Consider the following 26,691-nt stretch of genomic DNA (forward strand, 5'->3'; position numbering starts at 1 on the left):
AAAAAAAAAGACTTTTTCTTTAGATTCATTAAATTATACATTACACTGAGAAAAATCGGCACTGTGGTTCTGGCAATATATAGTATTCCTGCCACTTCTCTTAGCAAACGGCATTTCTTCTACATCAGCACTCAATGCTGGCCAAATAGCATGACCTTGGCCTTCTATCTAAACTCTTATAATTTTAAAAATCTACTGGTGGAAATGAATTCTCTTTGGAGATATGGATGATTTACAAGTAACAGAAAAGTTCAGCTTCCATTACCACTGATGGCTATGCTTCCATTTATGTTTTCCCTAAGCCATAACTATTTAAAATGTTACTGTTAGCATTCTAGTTGTCCTATTTGTCGGTATATAACTCTCCACTTAAATCTATAGAACAAATCATATTAATTAAAATAAATTGGTTAGGACAGTTAAGTTGTATTGCAGATTGTCTCTGAAGGCTATAAATTCAAATTAAGGGTTTTGCTGCTTATTCCTGAGCTTGGAAATAGTCCTTTTACTGCATTAGTAGTAGCAAAACAAATCTACTACCTTACAAAAGAATATTAATTTAAATTCCTGCAGAAATAGCTGGATAAACTACACATATAGCTATTTATCATAATTATAGAACAAATTCTTGGTTGAAGCAAGCAACCAAACTGCTAATTTATTATGGCAAGTATTGATATTTAATAGTCTAGAGTATGGATTTTTCTTAGACATACTGTATTTATTTCTATGTATTTTAAATATAGATTCCTCTATATATTTATATCGATCCTATTTATTTCTATATATTATATGTTAGGTATATATGATATTGAGTTACAGGGGTTCTAAGCTGTATACTATATTAACAGTGATATATTTTTTTAAATAAACCTTATTTTCTGGATATTAAAATGTTAAATTAGGTGAAAAAATTGTGGGGACTTGGAATAACGTTGATCATTTTAAGAAAATCCTATGTTACAGAATTTCCCAAGGCAAAGACAGGTCTGCCATTTATAGTATTCTGTAAAAACAGAAGGTCCTTCACATTTCATGGAAATCTCCATGATAAATTTTTTAAAACTCTGTCTTTAAAAATGAAAATACTCAGTACAAATCAATAATATTCCTGTTTTTGACTTCTTTTTGTGAGTAAGTTTCTTAATGCCTTTGTATTTCTACCAAATTCTCCCCAAAACTAGCATACATTAATTAGCTTGAGGGAATAGCTAAATTATGTTAGAAAGAAGTTTATAAAGCTCTCTTTGCTCTTGTACCAGAGTGAGATTTTTGCTACCCATTCATTCCCAAAAGCCCCTACCTGAAAACAGTGTAAAGACTTGTAGCTCTCAAGTAGGATCCATATTATTTAACTATTGTAGAGATTCAATATGAAGTTCAGAGAAAATCCAAACTTTTCAACTGTTAAAAATTGCAGCCTACAAGGAAATTTTAAACTATTATATTGTGGAGAAGATAAAGCTAAGCAATAAAAAAACTATCTAGGTTACATGAAAAAAATAATGTTGATTTCTCCATCTCCACTAAATGTATGCTGAAGGAGATGGACTGGACTATCTACATTTCTTAAAACTTAGCTTTTAAAATATGAGGCAGAAGTGGTTGTATTATAGATTGCATCATCTAGAGAACATATCAGGAAGAAAGTAGGTTAGTAAGTATAGTATTGTAAAGACCTATTTCCTAAGGAAGAGACTTAACTGTCAAATCCTGTGGGTTATGTGGATAAAAAATAGTGCCATTTATAGTCAAGGTGATTACATTCAAACTGATTTTCTGGTTTATAATAGATTTCCCGTAACTACTCATGAATACCCATTAAGTTATTCTCAAGTGTAGGATAGCCTCATATCTGTTTCCTCCCTAAAGTTTGTCCTTTGGGACTAAGTGCTATTCAGCATCACCTCCCTACAGAAATGTCTTTAAAGAAGAACATCAAATTCTGTAGTTTCCAATTTTACCATGGAATTTAATAATGACTTTACTACTCAAAAAAAATCAGGATTCTTTCTGTCATTAATGTTGCTGCATTATCAATGAGTTAAGAACATGAATTATTCCCTAAAGCTACCTCAGATTACATCATAAGGAAAGGCCCTGTATTACTGAGTGTGGCAGAATGTATATGAATGATGAGAATAACTGAGAATGTATATGAATGATGAGAATGATGAGGTACAAGTGAAAGTGACAATCAAATTTAGAAAACCTAGGACAAAAGCGAAGTTTAAAGATAGTGAATCACAGTTTGGGAGACAGATAGATGAATTACAGATGGTGGATGTTGGGAGTAAATGTGAGGCTTCCCGAGGGAGAAAACAGGATGGTCTAAGACTGAATCCAGGGCAAGCCCACACTTACAGGACCACAGGGAGGAGAGAACAGAGGCAGGCTTTTCCCCTCTAATTTGAACCTTCCTTTGAAGCCAGTCTGTACTGTTGTGCAGAGGAGGAGAGAAGGGCAAAAAGGTTTGTTTGAAGATAATAAAATCCAATATGACTTCATTTTTCACTCCTCAGCTACAAGCTGGTAGGACAATTTGAAATCATTAGTTTGGCCAGATGGTCAATGTTGTTTAACAGTGCAGTTAACGAATAAATAATTGTAAAGCACTTTGTAAATATAAAGTACTACATAAATGTTTAATAATAACATTAAATCAGGATGCTTATTTCAAGTTGCATTTTTATATCCAAGTATTTTATTGGTGTTTCAGGGGAAATGTCAATGATGTGATTAAATGTTATTATAGAATATATTTGGAAGACATAACAAAAGAAAACAAAAAGAGCCCTGGCCATGCTGGGCTGAACAGAGTGAACAAGTGTGGAATGAAAGAAAGGAGGGAATGACAACCTGGTCACAGAAATGTGCAACTGCCACTGAGTGAAACTACCATAATAATTAGGAACTTCGTTTTACCCACATATTTATCAGAAAGAAAGTTTATCAGATAAAATGATGGGAAGGGCACAGAGCAGGAGAAGGAACATCAAGTCAGGAGCTCTGGAGAAGCCAGTTGATTCAAACAGAGTCTTATACAATAACTAGCAAGGTTTCATGAATTAATAGCTTACTTGCTCTTTACAATAATGCGTTAGGTTAATACCATTAGCATCCTCTATTCTGCATATGAAAAAACTGAGGCACAGAGACGTTATGCAACTTGCCCGATAGGACACAGTAAAGGCAGTCAGTGTATGCAGGGAAGGATCTGGGAAAGGTGTTCTTTCCCTGGTAAGTAGGACCTGTGCTGCTCGTGTGCCCCTTCTTCCATTCTGCTGCCTCAAAGCAAGGGCTTGATGCTGAAGTTGCAGCACTGTCTTGCAACCATGAGGACAAAGAGACATCAGGCCTACATGCCTGCACCACTGGGTGGGTGCCTTGCAATGTAAGAAACATAACTCCCTATTGATTCAATCAACCACAGTCGGGAATTCTGCTATTTACAGAAATTTGAGGTGATTCAACTTTAACCAGTATACCAAAAAACAAAACAAAAACAAAACAGCATGCTAAGTTACCACTCATTGAGTGTTTGCTGTGAACCACATGCCATTTTTTTGTTTTATGTGTACACAGTTGTTTCATCCTGATGGCAATCTGTGAAGCAGACAATGTTATCATTCACATTTTATTCATAGGGAAACAGAGGTGCAGTGTCTGGCTTGGCCACAGCCACATAGTTTAAAAGGGATTCAAGAAGCACTTGGCTTCTCAACCTCTGCTCTTTAACAAACAGTATTCTAAGCAGCAAAATACTAAAACCATTTCAATTAAAATCACAAACTAGGTAGGGATGCTTCAATACTGTTTTGGAGATTCTAGAACACATATTTAATTTCTCCGTGTGGATGCTATTAACATTTTGGGAGGAGAACTCTTTATTGCTTGTCATTGTTGTATATTAAAGATGCTTTCCATCTCTGTTCCCAGCCCCAGAAACACTCTCTAGACAGTGTTAACCAAAAACGCTCTCCATATTTCCCCACAGGGACTCAGTGTCAACCCAGTGCAGAACCACTATTCCAGAAGAGCAGTCAGCAAACATTCTCTGTAAAAGTCCCAACAGTAAATATCCTGGGCTCTGTGGGACATTCAGTCCCAGTGGGTCTCAGCCACAACATCTAAACACTGACATTATAGAGTGAGATCAATCATAGGCAATACATAAACAAACGAGCATGGCTGTGTTCCCATCCAACAATTCTGATGCCATTTTATAAATGAAAACCCTGAGGCACAGGGAGGTTAAGAAACTTGTCTAAGGTGATTCAACCCAAAGGTGGAGTGATTCCAGAGCTTATGTTCTTATTCGGGATATTACTGAGTTCAGATTTTAGATGCTTTTCTGTTAGTAGAAGGCATAGTAAGTGCCTCAGAGAACTTCTCACACTCCAGATTCTGGTCTTCTCTGTCTGTCATTAACTTCTCTTTCTGGCAGTAAGGGCCACCCCCAGGACCGGCTTCTGTCACAGTTCAGACCCACACTACCAAGGACATACCTTATGCTTAACCACCCTCAACATGTGGCTCTTCTAGTAGACTCTGACACACGGTATCCACAAAGCCCCTTAAAATAAAACATTCTATCAAACTGATCACAAAAATAGTTACTCAATGATCAGTGACTGTTTTTACTTTTACCACTTTCGGTCTTATTTTAGAGATCCAAAATCCACCACTGCTCATTAAAGTGAGCAGAAATAGGAAGCTTTTAGGCATGGTCTGGTACCCTATATGTAGGAGCCCTATAATATTACCTATATTCATAGACATACAGCAGATCCAGCAGATGCCTCTGGTCCGGGGCTGAATGTGTGTGGAAGTCCAGGAAGACCCACAAGGCCTAGAGCATTCCTGCCAGTCTGAGCAGTGCTGGTGAGCAAAGCTGTGACTGCTAGTTCTGTTAGTGCACCTCAGCCAAGGTTGTAGGGTCCTCTGCTGTGTTTGCAGAGGAAAAGGGACCCCCCGACTCAAGGACAGGCCAAGCTCCCCCACCTATCCACCCAAGAGCCCTACAGATGGACACATTCCAGAAGACAGTTAAGATAATGGTACTAGATATGTGGGGTCTCGTGGGATTTTGCCGCTCATGAGCGTCCAAGATGCGTGTTCACTGCCACCAGTAGTACCACAGTAGGCAGGTGGGGAATTTAGTAATAGTGAAAGAGAGCAGGCTACCAAAGTCGGAAAAAAACCAAAAATGTAATTACTTCATAAAGCTGACTTAAGCAGAACTAGAATATACTGGTTCTGACATTTTCTGGTTTCTGTAGGGACATGCTTCCACTATAGATTTTAAATATGTAGAGGAGACTAGGGATAGAAATGTTAAATAGATTGCCAGTCAGTTGTGTTTAACAAATTGAAAGATTATTTTCTCTTCCTATAGTTTTTGATATAATTGTTTTTGAACTGTGTTAACAAAGTCTAAAATGACATTAGAATTAGAGATGGAATTAGGAATGGAATTAAGAACTTAAATGTGAAAAATAACACTTATGGTAAATATGCATTTCAAATCCCTAATACTAATAACCACTAAAAGTAAAGTACAAGGATAAATGTAGTTTTAATACTTAGTTTTTCCTATCTTTGTCATAAGTTCTTTTTCTCTTATGAAATTATTTTTTCTTAATAAGCACAAAGCAAATGTAAGAATTTTGTGGTAGGTAAGTAGCTTTGTCTAATATCATTGCTAACAGCTCAATTATACTATGAAGTGCCTATAATTGTAATGAAGCTTCAAAAATCCTTTTCTTAGATTCTATTATGCATACAATTCATTTAAATTACATTAATTATAGAGATTTTTTAATGAAGCAGAGAACTTGTGTTTTCAATTTTCACACATAGAGACAATGATCAAAATATTTATGAGCATATTATATATTTTGTTGACATTCCAAAGATAATTCATTTACTCAGTACAATATTAGTACCTTTACATGGGAGAAAAGGCAAACCCAATTTGTCATGTTTGGGTTTCTTTAAGAGTATATGAATTTTAGCCTGGGCCAGGTAGCTCAGCTGGTTAGAACATCATCCCAATGCACCAAGGTGGCAGGTTCAATCCCCAGACAGGGCATATACAGGAATCAACCAAATAATGAATTAAAAAGTGGAACAACAAATTGATAGTTCTCTCTCTCCACACCCTCTCTCCTTTCTTCTTTCTCTAAAAATCAATTTTTTTAAAGTATGTAAATTTTAGAAAGTTCTTTTTTTAAATTATCTAACCTGAGTCATGCCATATTTTTAGGAAATGTAATATTTAAACTATTTTAACAGTAATTAATGATACTTGTAAAATGATTTTAAAACCATGGTTAGTGTTGCATTTACAAGCCTGGACTCCAGAGTCTGACTCCTTTATTTCAACTCAATGATACCTGGGCAAGTGACATGAACATTCTGTGCTTCAGTTTACTTTGTAGGATAGGAATAATAGCATTTTGTAGTAAGGATTTAAAGAGTGATATGTCAAGTGTTTAAAACAATGCCCTCACACACAGTTAGTACCATATAAGTATCTTTCATTATGGATTTTCCTGCTTGGAAGGAGTTCAAGTTAATATACTAATTCAGGAAGCCCGAGCTCACCTATACAAAATGGCTAGGGACAATTCTTTAAGATTCCACAAAAGCAGTATTAAGTAACCTTGTGGGTTATATTTTAAATCCCAAAATATGGATTTCAGGAGTCCCCCCCCTCTTGTAACATGGCTTTGAACAGTGTAGTGGTGAAAAACCTCTACCCTTCCAGTTGTTAAAACCAGTATGACCAATTACTTAACTCTGACCATATGGGAACATATGGAAAAACTAACAGGGCTAGAAATAGCAGTTCTTAGATTCAGCCCAGGTTGGTGCTAGGAGATGAGGAGAATCCCAGGCAGAGGATGAAGAAGAAGTGTAAACTAAACCCAGGTCTGGTCTCTCAGATAATCCCCCCTTTCTATCCACTCTTTCCTTTTTTCTTCTCTCTTACCTATCCCAGCTCCCAGGGTTGGCCACGGCATATTGAACCTAGCCCTTCGACAAGGAAACCTGTATGGGAACAGGGATTCCACTAGGAGTTTTCTGTGGAAATGCAGTGCCCATGCTTTCTTTTTACCACTCAAACCAAACCAGATGCCCCCTCCAAATTTAATATGCTTTCCTCATGCATGACAGGTGGTTTGTTACCCAAAAATTCTAACTATAATAAAATAGGGGGGATTCTGGAAGACATTCGTTGAATAGCTGCTTGTTTGTTGTTAGGAATACTATGATACCATGATTCTGTATATAAACAACCCTAAAGACTACACCAACAAACTATTAGAAACAATAAACAGATATAGTAAAGTTGCCAGATACAAAATCAATATATAAAAACCCATTGCATTCCTATACATTAACAATAAAATATTGTTTTAGGCAATATAAAGAATAAAATACCTAGGAATAAACTTAAAGGAAATGAAGGACCCATATACATGGAAACTATAAGACATTGTTAAAAGAAATTGAAGAAGACATAATAAAATGTGAAGATATTCCATATTCATAGATTGAAAGAATCAACATAGTTAAAAAGGCCATATTACCTAAAGCAATATACAGATTTAATGCAATTCCCATCAAAACTCCAATTGCACTTTTCAAGGAAATGGAACAAAAAATCCTCAAATTTCTATAGAACTAAAAATACCCCTGGGGGGGGGAAGGTATCACACACCTTGACTTCAAATTACACTACAAAGCTACAGTAATGAAAATATTATGGTATTTGCAGAAAAACAGACACACAGACCAAAAAACGGAACTAAGAACCCAGAAATAAACCCACATTTATATGGGCAGCTCATTTTAGACAAAGGAGCCAAAAATATACAATGGAGAAAGAAAAGCCTCTTCAATAAATTGTGTTAGGAAAACTGAAAAGCCACGTGCAAAAGAATGAATCTAGACTACCATATATGAAAACAAAGATACCAAAGTGTGGGACTTGGTCTCAGAGAGGCTTTTGTGAACTGGACCCCAAAGACAAGGGAAGCACAGCAAAAATAAATGAATGGGACTGTGTCCAACTAAAAAGCTTCTGCACAGCAAAAGAAACCATCAACAAAACAAAAAGGCAACCAACCAAACAGGAGAAGATATTTGCAAATGATACCTCTGATAAAGCATATATTGATATCCAGACTATATAAAGAACTTACATAACTCAACAAAAAAACAAAATATGCTATTAAAAATTGGCAGAGGACCTCAACAGACATACAAATGGCCATTAGATACATGAAAAGATTCTCAATTTCACTAGCTTTAAATGAATTGCAAGTCAAAACCACAGTGAGATACCACCTCACCCCTGTTAGAATGGCTGTTATCAAAAAGACAAGAAATACCAAGTGCATGTGGAGAAAAGGGAATCCTCATACACTGCTCATAGGAATGTAAAGTAGTACAGCCACTTTGGAAAACAGTATGAAAGTTCCTCAAAAAATAAAGAATACTGCTACCATATGACTCAGCAATCCCTCTTCTGAGTATCTATCTGAAAATTTTTAAAACATTTATTTGTAAAGATGTATTTACCCCTATGTTCTCTGTAGCATTACTTATAGTAGCCAAGACATGGAAACAACTGAAGTGTCTTTCAATGGGTGACTGGATGAAGAAAATGTGGAACATATATACTATGGAAGACTACTCAGCCATAAAAAAGGGTGAAAAACTTCCATTTGTGACAACATGGATGGATCTTGAGAGTATCACACTATGTGAAATAAATCAGCTGAAAAAGGACAAGAACCATATGATTATGTGTGGGATATAAAACAGAAAGCAACAAATAAGCAAATAAACGTATAGACATAGAAAAGTGTGTGAAACTTACCATAGGGGAAGAAGGGGCGAAGGGAAGGATAAAGAGGGCGAAGGGAGTCAAATACATGGTGACAGAAGGACACTAGCCAAGGGTGGGGAGCACACAATGCGATCGATGTAAAGATGATATATTACAGAACTGTATACTTGAAAAGTACATAATGTTATTAACCAACACCACTACAATAGTTTTAATTAAGAAATGAGCTCTCTTTGGTGTGGTTCAGTGGATTGAGTGCCAGCCTGCAAACTGAAAGGTTGCCAGTTCAATTCCTGGTCAGGGCACATGACTGGGTTGCAGGCCAGGTCCTTGGTTGGGGGCGTGTGAGAAACCATTGTTTTTTTCTCTCTCTCTCTTTCTGCCTCCCTTCCCCTCTCTCTGAAAATAAATAAAATCTTTAAAAAAAAATAAAAAATGAAATCCTATCCACTCAGGGACCTTATAGTAGAGGGTCTTTTAGTATGAATCAACATTGGTTTTAAAATTCTTCGTGACAGCGTATCATGATGGATGGCTTAGGTAGAACTACGATGAAAAGAGAAGGGAAATAGGTGCAGGTAATTCCTTGTTGGGGTGCTAAGTTAAGTATGCCTGACCAGTCCTGGGGAGGTGGCATATATGGGAGAAGAAGGAGGGGAAGGGTGGATTAATAGTATTCAGGTTATTGTGATAATATTTACTCTGCAAGATTATTCGAGCATATACATACTTTGCTCCATATTCTTAACATTTTGCCCTGTATTTCCCAATCACACAGAATTAGAAAGCCTGTAATTTCTTTATTTCTTTATTTATTTTTACTTTTAGCAAATGCTCTGTGGATCCTTGGTAACAATCTGCAGCTCTTCTTGGGTTATTGACTTGATTACTTCAAATTTGATTTTATTTCTAGGAATGGACCAACGTGCCTTGAAGGTATATTCATTTTAGCTTGATATTCTTCTTGCTGCTGAAGTCTTACAAATTTCAGAGAGGTAAGCCTCTCTGAAATTTAAACCCATGAATAGGATAATCAATGAGGGAAAAATACTATGAAAAATATTTGCTTATTAATTTATAACTCTAGATTTTATTTATATGCATGTATATACTGGTCATCCATATACTTTTTTTTAAAAAAAGCTAGAACTACAGAAACCTCACTTAAAACAATACTTTAAAACTTTACCCTGGAATAGAGCTGGTTTGACTATTTTCGTCTCCCGTTCTCCTGGCCCACTGTGCAGCAGCAGTGCCAATTAATTGTGTTGCCCAAGAAGTAGTCGGTAAAAAACAAACAAGGAGAAACAGACGCCTCAATAAACCAGTGAATATACATATTCAAGTCTTGAACAACTGAGTGTTGACTGTAGTTTGGAAGTTATAAAAATACTAAGATGTGATTTTTCTTTTAGGTGGGAAATGAGGAAGGATGAAAGACTAGAAGAGGAAGAAAAAGCAATGCTGGAACATTTAAAACGAATTTGTAACATCCAGAACTCTTCTGCCTCAGATAACACAGAAGAAGAGTAATCTGCAGAAAACAGCAGCAGCTTTATTTTAGGAAATAATCACATATAATGGAGTAGGGTTTTTACTACAGTCAAAATGAACCTCAGATGCGCTGTGGAGCATGAAACCAATGACTGAGTAATCTCTGAACTGAAAAGAAGTATAGCACATAAAAAATAAAGTGCTACATATATTTTATTTTAAAATTAATTTCAAATGTTTTTCTTCTCTCAATCTTTCTCTTTAGATGATATAACTGCTGCCATCTCGTGTTCCCTTGAATTATTTTTTTTTCTTTCAGTCTTGAAGTATCTATGACAACAGGCAAAATGTTTGGATATCTTTTCCCTAAGGATTTTTAAATGCAGCATTTGGATGTTAAGTTGAAGGGCATCACATGGCCCCCTGAGAGTTATCTGAAAATTTTATTCCAATTTTGTAGCTGTATCCCAAGCCCAGGTCTTACCAGCCTTCTTTCCCATACCCTCTTCATGTCCAGTTTATCTTAATCACAGCCACAAAGAGCACTTTCCTGAAGTATAGCTTTATTCATATCTCTGCATATAGTGGATGTTTAAGCATCAGTTCCGATCATATGCTTTCAGACATTATACCCAACGGCTCCATGTTTAGGTAACTGTGAGCCATCCTCTTGGCTCAGGCCACACACTTGCCATTTTCCTCAACCAGAAACCATTTTTCTCACAAAATTACGTTCAAAACAGCAATGTCTACTCTACAGGTCATTATCTATAGTTTCTGTTCTCTTACTTCCATTACCTTATACACATTAAGGAAATGGAATATGTTCTAGCACCCTGTATGCCAAGTAAAGCTATATATATTATAAACTTCCTAGCAGTGTCTGATATTAGATTACAAAAATTTAAAGGCCTTCCTGTATAATGCGAAGTCTCCTTTTATAGCAGTAGTCTCCCCGAATACCTAGCACAAAGTCATTCATCTGGCCGACAGTTAATAAACACAATTGTTTGAATGTCATTGCTAAAAGACAATGGAGACATCTAGGCTACTGAGCAATCTACTGGACATCTAGGAGAAGCTTTATATCATGACCTGTTTTAGACCACATGACACTGTACGTCATGGTCTCTGATGTTCTCAGATTGTCCGTGTTCCCATGTTCTATAATTTTGATAAAATATATGTAGGCTTCATTATAATCAAAGGAAAGGACTTAGGCATTTTTCAAAGAGTAAAAGCTCGGAGCGCGAAGGAGGCCACCTTAGAAATTCTCTTGCATTATTTCTTTTCATAAAAACACATAAATGGCCATATAATCAGCTGTCTGCCAGATAACACATTTTATTTTTGAAGGATCTACTGTACTTTAGTTTGCTAGTACAGGGTGGGGCAAAAGTAGGTTTATAGCTGTTCATATGGAAAATAATACAGTAGTAAATAATAATACAAGAATTAATTCTGTTTTATGTAGTTATAACTGTAAACCTACTTTTGCCATACCCTGTTTCATCGTGAACCAAGCATTTTATGACATGGTTGAAATAATTTCTAAAAGTTTGATTTAGATCATTTAAAAAATTATAAGAAGCTTTTATGAGAATTTGACTTTCCATCTAATCTTACCTGTAAGCAGTTCTAAAACAACATAAGGCAACAGTTGACTATTCTTTCAGCTTAGTGATTGTCTGTGTATTAAATCTGCATAACTGTTCTATTAGGATAGACACTAAATAGAAAGTCAATGTATAAGTAAATTGATCAATAACCTAAATGAAATAATCTTACAAAATTATAGGATTTCACATTTGGGTTCTTTTATCTTGTAACATACCTAAAGATCATTTTTTAACACTATTTTTAAAATTAAATCTGTATTTGCTGTCATAATCCTGGAAGTGATATAGTTCTTCTAGAAAAAAAAATTCTCTATGAATCCCTTTTCAAAGAAGTATAGTAAGAGGAGAATGAGATGAACTGGAAAGAGAAGAAAGTAGAAAAGAGAAAAGAGCTTGCAGTTGAATTCTCTTTTATACTTGCTCAGAGTAATTATTGTAGCCGTAAATGCAATAAAATTTGTAACTGGAAATGTTAAATGACAAGTCACTGATTTATCGGATCACTTTGACTCTATACTGAATATGTTTCTTAAAATACAAGAAGTGGTATTTCAAAATGCTTTCCTTTCTCACAATTATTTTGCATTTGTATATATACATATATTTTTTGCATTTGTATATATTAACAATAGGAATAAATACTTCATAACTCCCTGTATGCTTACTACAAAAATATTATCTTCCTATAAAAATTATCTTCCTCACTGTTCTATTTAACTGTACTTTTGTAATTATAAAGAAGTATCTATTTTATTGTGTGGAAACAGTATGAATTAATTTTTAATAAAATATAGATGGCAATGTATATTTTGGATATTTTACATTTTTATCATCTTTATCAAACACTGTTAGAGAACTACCAAACGAGAAAAGGGAAAAAATTATCTCTTTTGTGTACCAATATGTGATCACTCAAAATGTCCTATTATTCCACTTCATAAGCTGTGAGTTCAAGAGAACTTCAGGTCACTTGAAATTAGTATATTTTCTACAGAAAATCTTTAAGATTTTTTATGCTTCTCATTGTACTTGAAATATTTCATAACAAAAATATTAAAAAGCTTCATTCAGCCTTAAAAAAGAAGAAAACACTATCACATGCTATGACATGGATGGACTTTGAGGACACGGTGCTAAGTAAGATAAGACGCACAAAAAGACAAATAGGTACGACTCCACTTATATGAGGTATCTAATGTAGTCAAATTCAGAGAAACAGACAGTAAAATGGTGATTACTTGGATGAAAGGAAGAGAGCAGTTTAACAGGCATGGACTTTCATTTTTACGAGATGGAAAAGTTCTGGAGATCTGGTCCACAACAGCGTGAATACCCTTAACACCGCTGAACTACACACTTAAAGATGGCTAAGATTTTATGCTATGTTTTTACCACGACTAAAAAATAAAAACTGCTGTAGGTGGAATCTTCACAAATAAACATTCCTAACATGACACCTGGAAGCTCTTATATTTTAATAGGGAACTATGAGACCAGTATATTCCACATAATGATAAAAAACTACCTGCTTTGCTTTTGAGAAATGTTTTCAATGGCACTATTAGTAAAGCACTGAACTCTTGCTTCTCCAGAATTTAAAGAATCCAAAACATTGTAAAACCTTTTTCCCCTGAAAATATTATTATAATTATTTGTATGAATAACAGTCTGTATTAGTTACTTATTGCTACATAGCAATATTACCAGTTTGGGCAGCTTAAAACAACGTACACCTATTATCTCATAGTCTGCGTGTCAAGTGTCTGGGCAGGTTTAGCTGGGATCTCTGCTTGGGATCTCACAAGATGGCCTTGAAAGTGTCAGCCAGGCTGTCGTCTCAACTGAGGCTCAATTGGGAAAGGATCCTCTTTTAAGCTCAGGTAGTCACTGATAACATTCATTGCTAAGCAGGCTATCAGACTTAGTGCCTCAGTTTCCTGCCATGTGCATCTTCCCAAAGTGGCCTCTTGCTTCCTCAAAGTCAAAGAGAGACAGAGTCTTCTTGAAAGATCAGTATCACAGTCATATATAACATAATCAAATGCCTTTAATCATGCATGATTCATCACCTTTAGCAAATTCTAGTGTCTAAAAGCAAGTCACTCATCCCATCCATGCTCAGAGGGAAGGGATCAATCACACGCTAGTGTGAATTCCAGGAGGTAAAGATGAGACACCTACCCTGGAGTTTGTCCACCATAAGGTGGAATTTAGGCCCTGAAAAACCTTATATGGTGGGGAACCATATAGAGAAGTGGAAACAGAGCTGAGCCAAGAATACGAAGAGTTGTGAGTCAGTGTTTGTGGCTATTTATTAAGCAGCTATGATAAGCCAGGCTCTGTGCCAGACTCTCCATAAGTAGACAACTTAATCCTCAATAAACACTTATTGAGGTCTGTATTGAGAGCCTTATTTGAGATAATGCATAAAAGAGTTGTAGAGATGTGAAAAAACAGATCCAAATTATAAATAAAGACACATGGGAGATTCTGATCCCAGATGGTGATATAGGAAGATCTTCTACTTCCACAAGCACACTGAAACTATAGCTACAGATAGAACAGTTTCCTCTGGAAAAAGAAAAACTTAAAAACTGCCTGAGTGATCAGATGTCAGGTAAATGAGAAAAAAAAAAAAAAAACAACACAATGAAGCAGGTAGGAGAAGCCTGAGACCCATCTTGCCAAACACACTACCCATTGCATGGCAACCCACAATGAGAAGGGAACTCAAAACCCAAAGATCCTCTCTGAGGAGCAAAGGTTTGAATTCCACATTGGGCATCCCCAACTTTTAAGATCTGCCCCTGAGAGATGAGATTCCAAAACATGTAGCTTTGAAGACCAACTGGGCTCCTGAATACGAGATGCACTAGGCTATAGTGCCCTAAAAATAACCCTTAAAGGGCTCATGGCTCTGAACTCACTCACCCCAGGGCCAAGTGCAGGAGCAGTCAATCTCACCCACAGATTTATGTGAAAGGCTTATTTGCTAATCTTAAAGCACTGACCTGAGGGTCAGGAAACTAACAGTGCAAATCTGGGGGCATGCTGGAATACCCACAAAAAGGCTGGGGGATGCCATCTATTTTTTTCTTTCTTTGAACAATTGCTATGAACAATTACACGTGAATAAATTGGACAACATATAAGAAATGGATGAATTTCTAGACACATAGAAACTGCTAAGACTGAGTCATGAAGAAATAGAAAATCTGAACAGACTAATTACTAGTAAAGAGATGGAATTAGTAATAAAAAATTTCCTATAAATGAATGTCCAGGACCATATGGGTTCACCAGTGAATTCTACCAATCATTCAAAGAGTTAGTATCAGTCCTTCTCCATCTCTTCCAAAGACTGAAGAGGAAAGGACACTTCCAAATTTATTTTATGGGATCAGTATTACCTTGATACTAAAACCAGACAAGGATGCCACAAGAAAAGAAAATTATAAGCCAATATCCCTTTTGAACATCAATTTAAAAATCCTCAACAAATTTTTTTAACATATTTTATTATGCTATTACAGTTGTCCCATTTCCCCCATTTATCTCCCTCCACCTTGCACATCCCCTCCCACCCACATCCCCCACCCCTTTAGTTCATGTCCATGGGCCGTACATATAAGTTCTTTGGCTTCTACATTTCCTATACTATTCTTAACCTCCCCTTGTCTATTTTCTACCTACCATTTATACTACTTATTCCCTATACATTTTCCCCCTTTCTCCTCCTCCCCCTCCCCACTGATAACCCTCTATGTGATCTCCATTTCTGTGATTCTGTTCCTGTTCTTGTTGTTTGCTTAGTTTGTTTTTGTTTTTAGGTTCAGTTGTTGATAGTTGTAAGTTCGTTGTCATTTTACTGTTCATATTTTTCATCTTCTTTTTCTTATATAAGTCCCTTTAACATTTCATATAATAAGGGCTTGGTGATGATGAACTCCTTTAACTTGACCTTATTTGGGAAGCACTTTATCGACGCTCCCATTCTAAATGACAGCTTTGCTGGGTAGAGCAATCTTGGATGTAGGTCCTTGCCTGTCATGACTTTGGATATTTCTTTCCAGTCCCTTCTTGCCTGCAAGGTTTCTTCTGAAAAATCAGCTGATAGTCTTATGGGAACTCCTTTGTAGGTAACTGTATACTTTTCTCTTACTGCTTGTAGGATTCTCTCCTAATCTTTAATCTTGACTAGTGTAATTATGATGTGCCTTGGTGTGTGCTTCCTTGGGTCCAACTTCTTGGGGACTCCCTGAAAGTCTATTTCCTTTGCCAGATTGGGGAAGTTCTCCTTCATTATTTGTTCAAATAAGTTTTCCATTTCTTGTTCTTCCTCTTCTCCTTCTGGCACACATATGATCCTGAACATTTAACGTTGTCCTGGAGGTTCCTAAGCCTCTCTTCATTTTTTTAAAATATTTTTTTCTCTTCATTCTGTTCTGGCTGAATGCTTATTTCTTTCCTCTTCTCCAAACCATTGATTTGAGACCCTGTTTCCTTCCCATCACTTGGTTCCCTGTACATTTTCCTTTATTTCATTTTGCATAGCCTTAACTTCTTCCTCCATTTTGTGACCATACCCAACCATTTCTGTGAGCATCCTGATTACCATTGTTTTGAACTGTACATCTGAAAGGTTGGCTATCTCTTCGTCACTTAGTTGTATTTTTTCTGGAGCTTTGATCTGTTCTTTCATTTGGGCCTTTTTTTTTTTTTTTTGGTCTTGGTGAGACTGTTATGTAGTAAGGGGCGGAGGTGTTCACCAGGGCAGGGCAACCCACGTCACTGCCTTGTGGCGCTGTATATTGGGGAGTGGTGCGGAAAGGAATAATGCTGCTTGCTCGGCTCTCTTCTGCTTTTCAGTCACCTCCTCTGCTACCCACAGTCAAGTTGAGCCCTTCTGGGCCCTTCTGGTGCTGATTCCCAGGTGGGTGGGTTTGTGTACATTCTAGGACCCTGTGGGTCTCTCCAGTGAATTCTCCTGTGAGGGAGTTTCTCCTGCCTCTGCAGCCCCCGCAGGTGTTTTCCAGTCAGAGGGTTGAGGCTGTATTTCCCCACACTGAAATCCTGGGTTGCTCAGTCTGTCTCATTCCCCAGTTGTTCCTCTCAGTTTATCTGCAGGCAAATGTGGGACTGGCCACTCCACCATCCACTGCTTGCTCAGACAGCCAGCCACTGCCTTGCCCGTCCCAGTCCTCCAGTTGCTCCCTTGCCATGTGTCCTCTCTGCCCAGCTGCCCATCTCTGACCGGCTGCCCGTCTCCGCCCCTCCTACCAGTTTGGATGAATGTTTCTTATTTAACTCCTTGGTTGTCAGAGTTCCATACAGTTCAATTTTCTGTCAGTTACATTTTTAAGTTTGTTGTTGTCCTTTTGGTTGTGTAGTGAGGCATAGTATATCTACCTGCACCTCCATCTTGGCCAGAAGTTCTCTTTTACATGAAAATCTTGAAGGATTTTTCACTAGACACAAGATACTGTATTGATCAATTTTTTCTTCTAGCCCTTTAAGGATGATTCACTCTTTCCCAGCCTCTAGTTTCTGATGTAGAAACAATGATCATTTGTATCATTGTTTCCCTATCATATCCCTATTGTATCATATAGGGATATGATTGTGTTATTTTATTGTACTTTAAAGATTGTCTCTTTACTATTGGTTCTAAGCAGCTTGATTGTGTTGTACATATTTATATCTTTGCATTTATCTCTCTCCAAGTTCACTGATTCTCTCTTCACAATCTCCATTCTGTTCATTCAGTAGATTTTAAAATATTCAGATATTTTATTTCTTTAAAGTCCTATATGGTGATTCCAACATTGAGGTAATTTGGGAATCAGTCTCCATTGTTTCTATTTTCTTTTGAGAATGAATAACTGTGTTGGGGGAGCCTTCAAGACCACCTCTCCATTAAGAGATTATCTAGAGGATCTCAAAAGACTAATTAAGTAGTAGTCCAGTCACTGCTAAGATTTATTAAGGCAATAAAGAGAAAGAAAGAGAGAGAGAGAGAGAAGGCTCATTATAAAGATGTTGGGATGCAACTTAAAAGCCCATTGACCATATTCAACATCCAATATATCAAGTTTCAGTGAAGACTGGAAGGTAGAGTATGTTTCTGAGGATATCTGGGAATAATCAGGTTGCATACAACAGATACATTAGTGTATAAGAGGATTGGATAAAAGAAGGGTGAGAGTCAAGTTTGTGCTTACAGAAGAAATTGTGAAGAACCAGGAATACAGAAGCTTGGGTTTGAGATATAAACTGGAAGGGAATGTGAATAAGAGAGGAAAGGTACCAAGAAGGGATTGAAGAATTACACAGTCCTAATATTTCAATGAGGATGTACCATTACAACCCTGAAAATATGATATTTATATAATTATTCAACATAAAGTTTCTCTAACTATAGATATCTGGATATAACATATATTAAATATGCAGCACTTGCTGGGGGGTGGGTAACAAGCAGATAACCTAATTTTTCTCCAAGTAACTATAATCCAAACCTGCTTTGTCAGATCTTTCTCTCCCTGTTTTATATGACAGACATGCATTATGGCTCTTCTGGTCCAATAGGATATTTTAGAATGTCTCATTTTTACTTATTTAAAAGTCCAATATAATCTAAATCATTTAAAATATATTCTCTCCATTGCCCTTGTTCTTTCTGTCTTTTCCTCCAATTATTCCTGCCTCCTCTGATTTTAATTGAATATTTTATGACTCTAGTTTCTCTCCTCTCTTAGCATATTAATTAGACTTTTAAAAAACATCTTAAGGTGTTTGTCCTAGAGTTTGCAAAATATGATTACAACTTATCTAAGTCTACTTTCAAATAATATCATGCCATTTCATGGGTAGTGAAAGTACAGATTATTCCCAGTTCCTTCCCCCTGTCTGTTATAACATTGCTGTCATTCATTTTACTTATTCATAAGCTTTCATCCAGAAAACAATGTTGATATTATTTTAAACAGTGTTATCTGTTAGATCCATTGAGAATAAGGAAAAGAAAATATTTTACCTTAACTTATTCCATCTCTAAAACTCTTCCTAACTTTATTTAGATACAAATTTCTAGCTTTCACAATTTCTATCTTTTTGGAAAACTTCTTTTAACAATTCTTGAGAGGCAGGTCTACCGGTGACAATTTCTCTCAATTTTTATTTGCCTGAGAGTATTTATTTCTTCTCTACTTTTGAAGGATAATTTTACTGTTACAGGCTGCTAGGCATTTATTTTTTCTGCAACACTTTAACTATTTCCTTCCACTCTCTTCTTGTATTGTTCTCAAGAAAAGTCCAATGTAATTCTTATTGTTTGCAGGCAAGGCTGGTTTTTGTTTGTTTTACCTCTGGCTTCTTTCAAAATTTTCTCTTTTCTTGACTTTCTGCTTTTTAAATGTATGTGCCCAGCCATAGGTTTGTTTTTGTTTTTTGTTTGCTCATTTGTTTTAGTATTTATCATATTTGAAATTCTGAGCTTCCTGAATCTGTGGGTTTGTGGGTCATTAATTTTGAAAAATTCTCAGTTATTATTACTTCAGATTGTTCCTTTGTTCCTTTCCCTCTTCTCCTTCTGGTATTTCCATTAAGTATATGTGACACCTTTTGTAATTTTCCACGGTTCTTGGATAGTCTATTTTGTCATCTTCCTTCTTTTTTTCTAAGTTTCCCTTAACATACCCTCAAGTTATATTCTTTCCTTGGTTGTATTCAGTCACTTATGCTTTTCTTTTCTGCTAGAGTGTTTTCTATTTCTAATGATTCCTTTTGATTCTTAGCATTTTCGTCTATTGACAGTACTCTTCTGTCCCTGCATGTTTTCCACTTTTCCTCCACTTTGAGGGCTAGGAGAGGCTGGTGTTGAGTATTTCCATTCTTCTAGGTTCGTAAATGCCCAGTTGGGGAGGCTCTGGTAAAGTAGTTTCCCTTACAGGCGGGCTTTGGTAAGGAAAACAGAGAGCTCTGGGCATATTTCATAAGGGTTCCTTTTCCTCTCCCACTGTCAGAAGATTTTTCTCCTCTGTTTATTGAAAGAACCTGGCGGGGCTCCTGGAGGCAAAACTCATAAAAGCGAGGGTGCCCCCTCGCACACACATGGTTGGGACCACTTGGAGTTTTAAACTCTCAAAGTAGTCCACACAGAGCCTCCAACAATCCATTAATTACAGTTTTAAAGTGTTCCTACCCACACTAGCTTCCGCTGCTGGCTTCTGTTCCCAGTAAGCTGTGCTTCTCCTTATCCACCTGTCTGTTTGTACAGTTTGGGTGGGGGGCAGTCTGCTCTGTGGCAATTCTCTGACAGATCTAAGAAAAGTGGTTAACTTTGTTTGTTCACCTTTTCTCTTGTGAGGATGGGACTGACCAATTTTCAAGTTCCAAACTCTTTCCATGTTGGACTGGAAAACTTTAAGTCACTTTAAAATATCCTCTTTTGATACGGATCCTGGCCAGCAGGATCCTGTGTTGTGGCAGCAATAGACAAATACACACGGACTACAGAAATCCTGTGGAGAAAAAGGGATGGCATGGCCACTCTCTAAGTGAGAGAGAGCAAGAGGGCTAGAGAGAGCCCAAGAGAGAGAGCCGACAGCTGCCTGGACAGGCTTTTATTGCTTTTCTGGGTACATTACATCGAGGATGGTCCTCATTTACTCTGCACAGGTTCACCACAGGTGATTACCTTTTACAGACAACAAAGGACAGAATGCTGCTAATTACTTCAAAGAGAAGGATGTTATAGTTCAAGGGGGAAAGTGGTTGAACTGGTTACACTCCATACTTGGGAGGTTTAGCACAGACTTTAGGAAGTTAAAGATACTCAGTAAACATTTGCTGCCTCAATTCAGGGTGAGAGAGTTCTAGCAAAAGCAAGTCTCATAGCAGCCTGGGTACAATGCAGGCCTGATTTCCCACGGGAGAACCTATCCATGGGCAGAGGTCCTTCCCACCAACCTTGCTCCCCACTGGCTTCTCCAAGCGGGAGCTGGACTACATTTCCCGTGCGTGGAACAGTTCCCTATTCTCTTTCCCAGCATTCACTTGACTGACTCACAAATATGGTTGGAAAGAAGAGGGTATGATCAATTTTGTCTTAGTTCCTTCACCTTTTACTTCTCTATGTCCCACACTAGTTTTTCTTTGAGGTCCTTCAGGGTAGCTTAGGGGTGCAAAGAAAAGGCTTTTGTAAATTGACATTGTTATTCCTTCTGTAGCAAATGTCCAAATGCTGGTATTTTCTGTCCTAGGTGTTTTTGTACATTTTTGGAGATGCACCCAAATCCGGGAACTTCAGCATTACCATTCCCTGATACGGCAGATGAATGCTCCAGCCAGAATTGTGAAAAACCCATGTGACACATTTTCTGGTGGCCTAAACAACCTCATTCTGCTGGTTGATATGCTTCCTTCCTTTCTTTTTACTGGAGTTGTTCTCTCCTTTTTGAAAACAATTTCTACCCTAGTGTTATGGATTGAATTGTGCTTCCTCCACCCAAGATACACTGAAGTCCTAATCCTAGCACCTCAGAATGTAAGGTTATTTGGAAATTAAAACATTAAAGAAGTAATCAAGTTAAAATTAGGTCATCAGGGTGGGTCACAAACCAATATGCCTGGTATCCCTATAAGAAGGGGAAACTTGGACACAGAGACAGCACACAGAGAGAATGCCATCTGAAGATGACGGCGGAAATTCGGGTGATGCATCTACAAACCAAAGGGCATCAAATCACCACGAGCTAGGAGAGAGGCATGGAACACGTTCTCCCTCAGAGCCCTCAGGAAAATCCAACCCTGCTTACACCTTGATTTTGGACTTCTAACCTCTAGAATTGAGAGACAATAAATTTGTCATTTTAGCCACCTTGCTTGAGATAGCTGGTCCTTTGAGTAACATTATTTTATTCAAAATCATTTCATTATAACATTGGTGAGAGGAGAAAAAATTAATTCCTGCCGGGGGCCACATTCCTATGTGGAGTTTGCTTATTTTCCCCACGCCTGCTCGAATTTTCTCTGGGTACTCTGGCTTACTCCCATGTTCCACAGATGTACACAGTAGGTTAACTAGCATGTCTAACCTGTCCCAGTATGAGTGCGGGTGGATGTGAGGGTGTGTGAGTGAGCTCTGCAATGGAATGCCCTCCTGTCCAGGGTCGGATCCTATCCTGCCTTGTACCAGCATAGGCTCTAGCCATCCATCACACTGAGCAGATCTGAAAATAATTATTTCACTTGTTTGTATTAATCTTTCTTAAATGTATGTATTGCTCACTCACATTTATTACAATGTTGAATAGTGGAAGTGTTTGGGTCTTTATTTAGAAGTTTGCTGATGTTTTTGTGACCAGAAGTATGCTATAGGAACTTATCTCTTATTTATATCAATTAGCCTATAATAAAATGGGTTTCATTATTCCTTGCTTTGCTTGAAATCAGTTTCCAAGATCCTATTGATGATGTCAATTGAGGACTCCCTCTACTTCCTATGGCAGCCCTAGAAAACTAATACATACAGTCATGTGCCAACATGTCTACTATGTGTTGGGGAAACTTGACAGTTCTTATCTTCCTATTCTATCATCATAGGCACCCTTAGTCGGTGTCTTGCCTTTAAATATTTCCATGCAAGTGAGTTGGAAATCACCTTTGGGACTCCCATTTCCCAAAATCCAAGGTTATTGGACAAATTTTCCCTGCTCCCCACCCCTTCCCCCAAATCTCTTGCCACCCTCTTCCTTGGTAGAGGCGTGGGGTGGACAGGGGCTATATCACGCAGGATCTTATGGATTTATGTGAACAATTCCCTATTCTATTTGAGTAGGGAAGCTCTTAAAGGATTTTAAGAGGAAAGTAACAAATTCTGATTTGCATTTTAAAAGGATTGCTACAGCTGCCAGTAGGAGACTAGACTGTAGGGAGGCAAGAACAAGTAGTATGTAGAACAACTAATGGATAGCTATGGCTTCTAGTGAGGACTACCTTTTGATTAGAGAGCCAACATATTTTTCTGAGAGATTGAATATGAAATGTAAGAAAAAAAGAATTTGAAGGATGATCTTAACAATTGTAAGAATCAATATGCCATTTACTGAGATGGAAAGATGCACAACAGAACAGGTTTTGGAGGTAGAAAATTTGGAATTTTAAATGCATGTTAATACCCTAGTAAATGTGTTGAATTAGAAGTTAGGGACTGGCTGGGGTGGGGTGGAGGGATGGGGAGAAAATGCAGGCAATTGTAACTGAATAAAAATAAAATAAATAAATAAATAAATAAAAAGTTAGGTATAGAAATCAAAGAATTCAGGGCTGGATATGGGTATTTAAAGGCCATCGGATAGTGATGTCATAAAAAAGACAGTGAGGGAACAGATGAGATCTCCTGGGGAATGAGGTTGGATAAACAGGGGAAGAAATCTGGGGCACACTAACATTTAGAAATCAGAAAGAATCCAGCAAAGAAGAATCAATAGAGCACTGTGATTTCACAAAAGTCAAATTAAAAAAATATTTCAAGAACAAGGATGTGCTTAACAGTGTCAAGTGCTGCTGAATGGTCAAGTAAGAGGAAGACTTAAGAGTTGCCCCTAGAATTTACCAGGATTGTTTAAATGCCGACATATCTGCACTCAAACTTTCCTTGCATGCTAACATTCCAACTAGCTAAGAGATCTCACATTCAGTAGTCCACAAGAATTAAAGATCTAAAAGTTACACTTAACATCATGTATCTATACTCTGTGGACTTTTTAGACAATTTCATGGGTGATTTTTACTATCAGGGATTTTTGCCATAAAGGCTGAGTACAAATCCCTGATAACAATGCCACTATAGCTTTCCACAGCTATTTTCAATCTATCCTATTAGTATAGGCACACCCCATGTTACTGTGCGTTGCTGTACTACGGGTCACAGGTGTTACGTTTTTTAGCAAATTGAAGGCAAGATCCTCCACCAACAGAAAGATCAGGACTCACTTTATTGATTAGGTATGCCTATAATCTGCAGAAAGGGAAAAGGGCAGGCTCAGGGGATCTATTCTTAACTTTCTAAGCCTAATTGAGAGGGACATTCTATCTTCTAAATCTAAGACTTTCTCATCTCCCGTCTTTTCCGGGGTTGAATGAACCGGTAAAGACAGATAAACTTCGGGGATGGAGTGGGCAAAGAGCTGCACAGATACTCCCGAAATTATTTAAATTTTGTTTGGAGAACCAGGCATAGAGAGGACCCAGAAGGGGTGTGCCTGGATCGTAGGAGGAGCAAAGCCCGCAGGTGATTTACGTGACGCCTCAGACCTCCCCCAGGCCTCCATCCCAGCCCACCTGGGACCGCAGGAACCTTGCCAACGACCACGCCCCGCCTATTTCCGGATTGTCGCTGTCGCGTGCGCAATGACGTTTCAGTCTTTTGCGGACCCCGGAAGTGCAACTCGAACTTGTTCGGGGCGCGGATCCCGAGAGAGAAAGTCAAAACAACCGCACGAGGGAGTTCGTTCGGCGAGCTGGAAGGCCACGCCTCCTCCCGCCTTCCCCCACAGCCTTGTAGCTGGGGGCAGAGCTCAGGTAGGACCTCTGTTTGCGGAATTGTGAGCTCCCGCGGCAGGCCCTGGCGGTGATCAGAATAGGGGGCTCGCTTGATCCGTCTCGGGTGGGGGTTGCTGGCTCCAGGGCCAGAGGCTCCCCGGAGATACGCTGCGTTTCCTGCGGACACCTCTGCTCTAAGTGCTGGACTCTGCAGATAGGCAGTTTCCACCAGCTGTTTCCACTTCCGTGGCGGGGCAGGACACGTGTGTTATTAAATGACTTTCCTTACACCTGGACATTGGGGGTTCCGGGAGCCCTAGAGACCCTAAAGTAATTGGCCCTCCTCTGTTTTCTCAGGAGGGGAGGTATTGCGGTTCTCTGGTTAAAGGTTTTTTTCCTACAAAAATTATCAAAGCCAAAGCTTTACCAAATGTCATTTACTGCAGACAAAAGGTTGAAGTGCAGCTATAAAATGTTCTCAAAAGTTGCAACGTGCAAGGAAGCTGGTGGGGTATTTGAATGGGTTGCATACTTTTGACATGGATACAAAGTTAGGTATATTTTGGAAGCAGTCTTTCCTTTCCTTCATCCAGAGATTTAACATATTCTAGTGCTCCACAGTGTGTATCTGTTGGGCCAAGTAATCAGTTACTTAAGTTGAGCCAAGTAATCAGTTACTTAACTTTGTTGCATGTGTCCATTTTCCCAAATCCTGTGAAAAGTTGTAAAGAGAAATTTGTGATTCTTAGACCACCAAGTTCCTTGTAACTTTTATAAAATATGTGCAATGTGATGTTGGTTATGCAATACACAGTATCTTTTTGTCTTAAAACAATATTAGAAGTAAATGCTCCTTGTTCTTTATCCAGCATTGTGAGGGACAGATATACTGTATTCATTTAGCGTATTTAGAAACTGAGTCAGAGACAACTATTTGAAGTGCTTAATTAAGGTCTTACAGTCACTGCTGGTACCAGGCTTCTGTTTGACTTTTAAACTAGGTGTTCCTTCTACTTCACCAGTGAAGCAGCATGAACAGGAATGCTCTGGAGGGCTTTGAGGAAGTGACTGCTGTGTTGCTAGTAGATGATACCAAGGCCACAAGGGAACTATGTGAAGCTGTGAATATCTACCTGTTCATTTAACAAATATTTATTGGCTACCTTCAATGTGCCAGGTAGTGTTCTAGGTGCTGGGAATATAATAGTGTCCAATAAAGTTCTCCTTGTGCTCCTGCGGTTTGCACTGTAGTGGATGAAGAAAGAAAACGTGTGTGTGTGTGTGTGTGTATGATAAAAGTAATGAAGAAAAATAAAGCTTATTATGGGGAGAGAGATGATGGAGCATGCTATTTTAGATAGGGTGGTCAAGCTCAGCCTCTCTGATAAGGGGACATTTTTTTGAGTAGAGACCTGAATGAAATGAATGAGTGGGGGACAGGTGTTTTAGGCTCTAAGGCTCTAAGGTAAGAGCATGTCTGGGAGTGGGTGTGAAGTAGTGGCTCCTGTGCTTCTGATTTGCATTTCTCTAATATTCAGTGATGTTAAGCATCTTTTCATATGCTTTGGGGACATATATATATCTTCTTTGGACTACTATGCATTTGTTTTAAGATCTGACTTTAATAGAAATTCTTGGAGATTTATTGGGGGTAAGTCTTTTAAGGGTTAACAAAGGCAGCCACTATGTATTCTGATCCTTTTTTAACCCTAAAATACTATACTTGTAAAAACTTCAATGTCTAGATCAAGTATCTGCAGTAACTCCAGACTTAGAAATAAAAGAAACAATAGCATCTTTTGTAACAATGAATGAAACTTTGAGCATCAGATTGTGATGAAAACAGTTCAGAAAAGCCAGAGATCATCATGACATGCTTTGATATTTATTTTTTCTTTTTAATTGGAAGGAAAGGAGTGTATGGGTTGGCTGACTGTGCCTGTGAAGTAGATCTCTTTTTGTCTGGTAGCTGAGAAGAGCAGGAAACAGAAGAGACAAAACTAATCAAGAAACAGAAAAGAAGTGTTGGATGGCGGTACAGCATGTGGATGTGGCTAGATGGAGACTGGCAAAGATCAGTAATAGTAATGGATGGTGAGCACCAGAACTGACAGCAAAGTGACTGAAAGGAATATAGCTTCACAGATTGGAGTGAAATGGGGGTTGGGG

At 37.9% G+C, this 26,691-nt stretch overlaps 2 protein-coding genes across 4 annotated transcripts in view; both read left to right on the forward strand.

Moving 5' to 3' along the window:
• The window catches only part of KIAA0825 (KIAA0825 ortholog), a 381,528-nt gene extending 368,779 nt beyond the window's left edge, over nt 1–12,749 (forward strand). For both annotated transcript variants that reach the window (XM_045197837.2, XM_053911862.1), the window contains one exon: nt 10,279–12,749. In XM_045197837.2, coding sequence (XP_045053772.2) covers nt 10,279–10,396 — 118 coding nt within the window. In that variant the 3' untranslated portion in view covers nt 10,397–12,749. The remainder of the gene's footprint in view (nt 1–10,278) is intronic.
• An 11,665-nt stretch (nt 12,750–24,414) lies between these two features.
• ARB2A (ARB2 cotranscriptional regulator A) overlaps nt 24,415–26,691 on the forward strand; it is a 404,957-nt gene continuing 402,680 nt past the window's right edge. The window contains exon 1 of one of the 2 annotated variants that reach the window (XM_024563510.4): nt 24,415–24,561. The gene's annotated coding sequence lies outside the window, so the exon portion shown is untranslated. The remainder of the gene's footprint in view (nt 24,562–26,691) is intronic. The other variant, XM_024563505.3, reaches the window with a different exon arrangement.

The sequence above is a fragment of the Desmodus rotundus genome, chromosome 1 (genome assembly GCF_022682495.2).
Source record: "Desmodus rotundus isolate HL8 chromosome 1, HLdesRot8A.1, whole genome shotgun sequence".
Taxonomy (NCBI): Eukaryota; Metazoa; Chordata; class Mammalia; order Chiroptera; family Phyllostomidae; genus Desmodus; species Desmodus rotundus.